An 8112-nucleotide genomic window follows, 5' to 3' on the forward strand; every position below is an offset into this window, starting at 1 on the left:
ATGCAAGTCCATAAAGGCACATCCATAACTCTCCCAGTAAAAGAGATCTATTTGAGCAATGAGACATCAACATTGCAGACTTTTTGAAGCTCACCCTTAAACATCTGATTAAATTTACAGTGAACAAACATGTGGACTAAAGACTCTTCATGTAATTTACACCTGGGACAAATTCCATATGGCACCCCAATTCCTTTAGCTTTTGTACATGTCCAAACTCCTTGGTGAAGAATTAACCACATGAGATAGTTGTGCTCACGGCAAGAGGGTATGCCCAAATACACTTAACTCTGTATTCGCATTCTTCGGCATTCCAGGATAACTTCCATTTGAGATTGAGCTTCCTTATTAGGATTAGATTCATTCTTGAATCTGTATCAAAAGTTCCACGACAGATTTCAAAGCTGTGCTAGAGGACTGCAATCTCTCAGGTCTGTAAAAATATTTGAAAGAGCCTCTTTTGCCAGATTGTGCGTGTAAGCCTAGGGCCGCTAGAAAAGACGATTGACACTATTAATGATACATATTTTACAGCTGCATAAATAATTGACTAAAAAGTCAACCGCCATAAAGCTGAAATGGAGGTTATAGGTATGGCTTTAAATATGAAAGTCTGAAACGTGATGAGTCGATGACATCTGAACCTTAGGGCACTTTAAAGAGTGTAGACCTTTCCATTCAAAGAATACAAAGATGATAGATCGAGGTCCTAATTTCCTAAATGCGAAAATTTTTAATTAGGCCAAATTTGGCAATAGCAAAATGGCGGTCAGACGACGACGAGAGCAGAGAAGGCGGACTGTGCGTACGGTCGAGAAGGAATCCACGTGGACCAATGACCAACGTGGCGAAAGCGACAAAATGTGCGTGGCTCACGTGTGGCTGACGCGGATATGGAGAAAAAGGGATGCGCGGGCAGCAGTGCAAAACTGCAGGGGCAGAAGAAGAAGAAGAAGGGAAGCGCAGCGCAAGAGAACAAAATAAAGGAGCGATCGTTCGCTCTCTTCCTGCCACATTCTCTCTCTTCTCTACAAGCGCTCATTTTGAGCGCATTCCTCCCATCACTCTCATATTTACTGCTATGTGTGCGGCGTGTGCGTGCAGGAAGCCCCCTCTTGGAGCACCGGCGCTTACTAATTCTTGCATCAAAGTTCCAACCCCCTCTCTCTCTCTCTCTCTCTCTCTCTCTCCTACATGGCTACGCAGGTGTGTGTTCCATCTCATAGCGCTCTTTTCGACCTACTTGTCGCATACGTGATATGAGCTTCGCTGTAGAGCGGAGTATAACTACTGCTTCCTTAGAGAGAGAGAGAGAGAGAGAGAGAGAGAGAGAGTTGGTGGGCTCTGCTGATGGCTCAGCAGACCCTTGTTTGCTTGGCTTGATCTGCACTTTCTCTCTCCCTTACGACACAGGGGACAGGGACGCTTGCCACCACCCCTTCTTTTATATTACCTGCTCCTAGCTGCAAACAATCTCTCCTCTTATTCACCTTCTGAAGCCCATGTCTTGTGTGGGTGCGTGCGCGCGTGTCGAGAGAGAGAGAGAGAGAGAAAGAAAAGGTAGAGAACCCTAATCAGACTATATTCTAGGGTCCCCTGCTTATTATCACGAAAACGTACTCTCCATCAGCAGCCCGAATGCAGGTGCTTGATGAGATGCACAGGATAAATATAACCATCCACACTTTACCCTTCGAAATTAGAAAGCTAATTTCCCAATTGTGTGTGTAATAAAACTTCTAAATTTAGGCAAATCGTGGTGGTGGTGTGCAAGTTCGTATCGAGGGCAAGTCGGTTACTTCCATGAATGCTGAAAAGGGTAAAGCAGATGCGAAGGCGATCGTCGAAGGTTAGGCTGTCGTGGATTAATAATTATGATGGAAACGCGGGATCGTCGACAGGTTTTACTCGAGTGCTGCAGCAGGCGCAGGCTCAGGGTGAAACACTGAGACAAATTCGCTCGGAGTATCGCATTCAGCAGCTGCTGAGCAGGGGCAGCAACAGCAGCGACAGTCCCCGTGTCGACCCTGTCACATAACTGGGTGAGAATCCATCTCTCTTATTAAATTATAAATTACCACTCCTAATATTAAATATTGCAGAGTTGTATGAAATTTTGCAGCCCGTTTTATATGCTTCCGAACCACTTATCTTACGTTTCCGATAAAGCGCCAAAAATATTAGGGCGGAGTTCTCTGAGTGGTAGTGGAGGAGTTTGCTGGGATCAGTATTTTATTTTTTTAATAGCAAAACGCGAGACAGCGCGCGCGTGCGCGCGCGCGCGAGAGAGAGGTCTTGTTTAATAGGAGGTGCTAAATCAGATGGCTCGATATATCGTAAATAAATGGGGGTCCAATGTACTGCCTTGACTTTTCTCAGAAACTCAGGCACACAGACTCTGTAATAGGCTGCTACTGCTAGGGCCCCGGCTCCCTCCGCTGTACTGGAGCTACTAGTAATCGCTGTCCCCGCCCTCTTCAAGTTCCGCCGCTTCTAGCGCAGCTGCATGCCGCTTCTGTTGTTGAGAGAGAGAGAGAGAGAGAGAGAGCATGTGAGTAAACTAGTCCCTGCTTCTGGATCGAAGCTTATTATTTTTGCAAGGTATACCTAGTTTAAGTCGCGTACAATTTCACATGGAGTTCCTCATGACTTCCTACTGCTTCTAGGCGCTGCCGAGAGAGAGAGAGAGAGAGAGAGACTTTAATATGGTTGATGTTTTGGGGGAGATTGTATCGCCGAAAAAGAGTGTCCGTGGAGCCTGAAGGTCAACTCTGGAGTTATGTTGGTCGGTAATTTTTGTAGTGTACCGCCTCTCTGTGCGCCGTGTGCGCGTGTGGAGAGAGAGAGAGAGAGAGAGAGAGCGAGAGAGCGAGAGATATCACTGGAGAATACCTGGCACCTGTTCTTCTTTCCCCAAGCTCTGAGTGCACAGTCTCCATCGACTCCCTCACGCTGCTACACCGTGAAAAGAGCAGAGTTCACCTCAGATTGAGCTTGGCAACTCCGCCACCATGAAAACACTAGTCTGTCATTTGTTTTTTTCATTCTTCTTGTCAGCTCACATGCAGAAAAGAATTTGGCTCCTTGCCCTTTCAGACAAGCTCATTGGCACTGTAATTAGGGTAGGCAAGTACTGTTTATGACCTTTGTGAAAATGAATAAGAGTGGTTACCAGTGCTTTTTAATTTATGCTTTTGCATTTTATTGGTTTGTAGATGATATTCTAGTAAAGCACATTTTTTACAGGTTTAATTTGTAGGGAAACGATGCCATCAAAGATGATTAATCCCGCAAACTATTTAGTTTCAATGAAAAGAGAGTCGTTTTTGCTGTCGTTTGATGTCCCTGCGAGCAACCGCTGGTCCTCAGTAGCATCATGAAAACATCAGACTAAATTTTTTGAAAGAAGGCTGTATTCTTAGTCCAAGCTTCCATTTTCTGATAAGTTTGAGATTTTTTTTTAATTCCAAAGAGCTCTGTTGGGTTGCCCTAATCTTCCTGTGCATTTCTTTTACTGTGACCTTAAGAGACTAATTAGCTTTTCTCAATTGGGTTGCAGGATTGAAGACAATATGGCAATGACATCAGCCACTCCAGCAACAAGCAGCTCCTCGCCATGTGCGGCGTGCAAGTTTTTAAGGCGCAAATGCACGGCGGAGTGTGTCTTCGCACCCTACTTCCCTCCAGACCAACCACACAAGTTTGCTAACGTTCACAAGGTATTTGGTGCAAGCAACATAACCAAGCTCCTAAACGAGCTGCCCCCTCACAAGCGTGAAGACGCCGTGAACTCGTTAGCATATGAAGCGGATGCACGGGTGAAAGACCCTGTATATGGCTGCGTGGGCGCGATTTCGATCCTTCAAAGGCAAGTGGCACAATTACAGCAAGAGCTTGCTATTGCGCAATCGGATCTTGCACGGCTGGCGGGTGCAGGCAGGACTGGTATGCAACAGCAATTATCAATGGTACATACAGGAGGAGGGCTAGCAAGTGCAATGGGGATGGGAATAGCTCCTGCTACAACCACATTCATCCAGCAACATGGGGCAGTGAGTATGGCGGCACCTGGAGTACGAGAGCATCATCAGCAGCTTATGATGCAACATGGGCAATTGCTGGGGGCGCGGGATGCGGCGTTAGAGCAGCTATTAGAGCAGTTACAGAGAAATACTCTTTTGTCCAGAGAGCAGCTAGTTGAGCAGCTGACAAGAGCAGGAGGGGGTTCTCTTGAGACTGGTCTTGCGGCTGTTGCAGGCGGCCTCTCATACAATGCAAGTGGTCCTCACATGCGAACTGCTAGCGATGGTGGCAGCGGTAGCAGTGGAGGTGGAAACAATATGGGCCACCTCTCTCCCTCTTAAGCTTTTTTTTATCACCCCAAAGGTAATCTTCTGATCTCAAACCCCCATTCTCACTTGATGTGTTTTTTGAGACTTTTGGTAACAATATTCCCTGACCAAGAAGAAAGAAAGAGCCTATCTAGGTCTATTTTTATCATCTTTTTTGGCAAGTTTCAAGGTTGTATTCAACCCTTTTTCGAGAAAACAACGAGTCAGGCTTCCTCTATACTGAGCAAGGACGGCCGCGGCCTTAGGATATAATGCCAATTATCTATGGACAAATCGGGATCATCTGAGAATATTCATGTGTATCGTCCTTGCCTTGGGCTTTACTTAACCCCTTTGTTGAACAAGTTCTCCCATCTTTGGAAGGGCAATATAAGAATGAAGGACCTCTCAATCTAGAAGGACCAAAGTCTTGCTGCTTTCTGCTGATAAAAGAAGAATGGTCGGGGAAAAAAAGCCCCTTCTTTAACCAATTTGTTCTCTAAGATTGAGTTTCTATACCTCTACTTGAGAGTTTTGTTTAGGTATCCATGCAAAATGAAAAGATTGCTGCAAATATTTGTGTTCCATTTTATAAGCTATTCGGTGCTTTTGAAGGGTTTTTTTTTTTTCTTGCGACCCCAGGGGGCGAGGGGTGCGACGCGGATATGTATGTATGTTTAGAGGAATGATCCAAGGATTATATATGCACCAAGTAGTCATGGATGACCTTCATAAATGCAAAATTAAGCTTCTTATCTGAAAGGTTTTCACTTGCAAGCTTTAAAAGGATAGGTACAAGCCCCTGCAATTAAGTAGAGCAATCAAAGTTTCAATTAGTATCTATATATATATATATATATATATATATATATATATATATATATATATATATATATATATATATATATATATATATATGTATGTATCTAATCAAGCTCTTCAAGCTTATATATATAGAGATTTAACCTAAGGAGTCTTGTAAACTTGTACTAATATGATGGCTAACTACCTAGAGCTCATCATATCATGTCCACACCAGGTTGGTGCGCCACTTTCCTAGATTGCGGTTAATTCGGTTATTTATTGCTTCATTAATTAGACTAGTGTGGCCGGCGGCCTTCGGCCACCTCTCTCTCTTCCCCCCCCCCCCCCCCCCCCCCCCCCCCCACGTGCGCACTGTCCTCACTGTAGCCGTGGCACTGGAAAACCAGTCTCCTTAATATATAGTATAGATTATATATTGCAAAATCTTGATTTAGTATTTATCACACATTCGCGATAAATTTTCTCCTTTGCCTTAATTATGGCTGTGTTGCGGTATTAGGAACTTTTGTGTTCTTGTCTTGTTCTTGTTTGGAATGTAGTAGTCAAAGCTGAGCTATTGTTCTAATGTTCTGTTCAAGTAAAAGATTCTCTCATTTCAATTTGTCCATTTCTTGTGATTGAGCTGATTTTATGTATGCCAGTGCTCCAGAAAAACCTAGAGTTAGTGTTGTGTGTTTTGTGGAAGTGTTATGATTTTAATTACATTAGAAGTGGCAACTCTTAAAAAAGCAAACCCCGCCCCCCCAAAAAAACAAAAACACACGCACGCGCGCACACACACACACACAAGGTGTGCGATTAATTGTCAACATCATCTCTCTCTCTCTCTCTCTCTCTCTCTCTCTCTCTCTCATTGTCTTGTGCAATCTTCTCTCCTTCTCTCTCAATGTGTGCCATGATATGCCATCCCAATCTGGGTGTGGATGCTAAGGGCGGCTTCACAAACGGGCACCGCCCATCCTAGCACTTCATGCCAATGGGCGGCCAGAAAAGTACCCTGTTCGATTGATGGGCGTTGGAGCATTCACAAACAACGGACACCATTACTTTTTTGTGGAATGGAAGCATGAGTAACTATTGGCTCTATTGGTTATGACTCTGGGCATGCGAGAACGTGGTGCTGACATCAAATCTCCCGCCCATGCCAACCCAATCGCATCCATGTGTTCACAAAAAACCGGCCTTTAGTGTATTTTTAAAGGACAAAAATTGAAAATTCTCGATTAGTTTTGAGGGCCGTCTTGAAGGAAACTGACTAAATTTTGAGGATTTCAGTGTAAAAGCCAATAAAAACTGGCTAAATTTCTCAAAAAACTGGTAGATTTTCAAAGCTTTCCTTTTTTCCATTGGTTCCTAAAAAAGTTTTGGTAAACACTGATCGTGTCCATGCTTTTTCTACTGGGAACGGCCTTGATTGGTCATTCACTTCGTCCGTTGAGAACGGGCGGATGCTTGTGAAGCCGCTCTAAAACACATTACATTAATACCCTATCAAAGTCACTATATGGTATCATTAGCTTAGGGATTACGTTCCTCTTGCCACACCCATTCTTCTTCGCTACCCTCGTATGCTTCTTGTAAACGAATAGAATTGCTATGCCTTACCTCTTATGTGCTATTACATTACTATAATACCACATTTTGTATACAAATAGGTTCTCGTCCATAACCTTTGAATGCAAAGAAAGGATATTGTGGCAAAGAGGAACAACATGAACACGGCTTTGACAAGCTAGCTAAGAATTCTAAACCCTTTTATTTTTTGGTCTTGATTTATGATGAAAACACAAACACTCCGCATACGCCTCATGTTAGAATTGCCACGATTTTGAGGATATCTACACGACAAAGTTTCTAAATTTTTAGGCTCTTTGTCAAAGGAGTTTTACCTCGTTAATGTATCATCATGGTTGCAAGTGCCTCTTTTATTTTAAATCAGACACAACATATACTCACAAGCACCCATTATTGCTCTTGAATGATACGCATGCAAATGTTTCATAACTTTGGGATGTGGTAAATTGCACCACTCTATTCCCGCCTCTTGGTGTTGTCCCAAATACTCATGAGCTACTAATGCGGTTGACATTGCCGTGTGGCAAAAATTAGATAATAAAGCCATGTCCAACATCATGCTATGTGTAGGTGATACCCACATTCAGTTAATGCATCCGTTGCCTATTGCTAATGCAATCTGGGAGCGTTGAAAAGCTCTATATACTCACACAGACATTGCTTCACAAGTTACCGCCCATCGCACATCAGGCTTACTGAAGACGGTAGCATTCCCACCTTTTTAGATGAGTGGCAACTTCTACTCGATGAGGCTACTATGGTAGGCCTTAGTTTTACTGGTTCACAGAATGGTCCTATGTTACTAAGTGCTCTACCATGTTGGACCGCATTCGTCACTACTCAAAGTAGTATCGTTGGTCTCACATTACGAGGTTTTCTTGGCCAGATACTCCAAGAAGATACTATGCAAAAAAAAAAAAATCAACTTCCAGTGGCTCTACTACCACTGCACGAGTAGTCATGTTATCCAAAAGCACGAATTATATGCTTCACCATCCTTTTGCAGGAGAAATGTAACGTAGAAAGAACCCTCATGGGGATCTTTTACTTCATGATATCCCACACACTTGCACATATTGTTGTTAACAAGGTCACTGTTGTGAAGATTGTTGGAACGTGCTTTCAGTAAGTAGAAAGCACGAGAGCATCAATCCAACCTTGCAGAAGTGGGAGGGGCAGAGAATAATAGTAACACTAATGAATTATTAACTTCCGATTTAGTTATTTTTGTGAAAACAAAGTTTCTATTTTTCTTCTTAATAGGTACGCAAATATTGGATAAGAGGTGTGATTAAAAGGTGCGGCAACCGCACAAAAGCATCCCAAATGGTCCAAATCAAAGGTGTACAAAAAGAAGATCACACCTATATGAGTTCTGCTA

The 8112-nt window shown here is 43.3% G+C and overlaps 1 protein-coding gene across 5 annotated transcripts; it reads left to right on the forward strand.

Moving 5' to 3' along the window:
- The first annotated feature begins 967 nt into the window (after positions 1–967).
- LOC147462972 (uncharacterized) lies at positions 968–4948 on the forward strand. Of its 5 annotated transcripts, none has more exons than XM_086486501.1 (2): positions 968–1206; positions 3560–4948. In XM_086486501.1, exons 1-2 carry the CDS (start codon positions 1082–1084, stop codon positions 4362–4364), a joined length of 930 nt encoding a protein of 309 aa, XP_086342627.1. In that variant the 5' UTR covers positions 968–1081; the 3' UTR covers positions 4365–4948. The 5 variants fall into 5 exon arrangements, with proteins under 5 accessions (XP_086342627.1, XP_086342633.1, XP_086342630.1 ...); XM_086486507.1 differs by lacking the exon at positions 968–1206 and adding an exon at positions 1800–2042 and having other exon boundaries at positions 3560–4936; XM_086486504.1 differs by lacking the exon at positions 968–1206 and adding an exon at positions 2218–2551.
- The last annotated feature ends 3164 nt before the right edge of the window (positions 4949–8112 follow it).

This window comes from Adiantum capillus-veneris, chromosome 2 (genome assembly GCF_014529385.1).
Source record: "Adiantum capillus-veneris isolate H3 chromosome 2, ASM1452938v2, whole genome shotgun sequence".
Classification (NCBI taxonomy): domain Eukaryota; kingdom Viridiplantae; phylum Streptophyta; class Polypodiopsida; order Polypodiales; family Pteridaceae; genus Adiantum; species Adiantum capillus-veneris.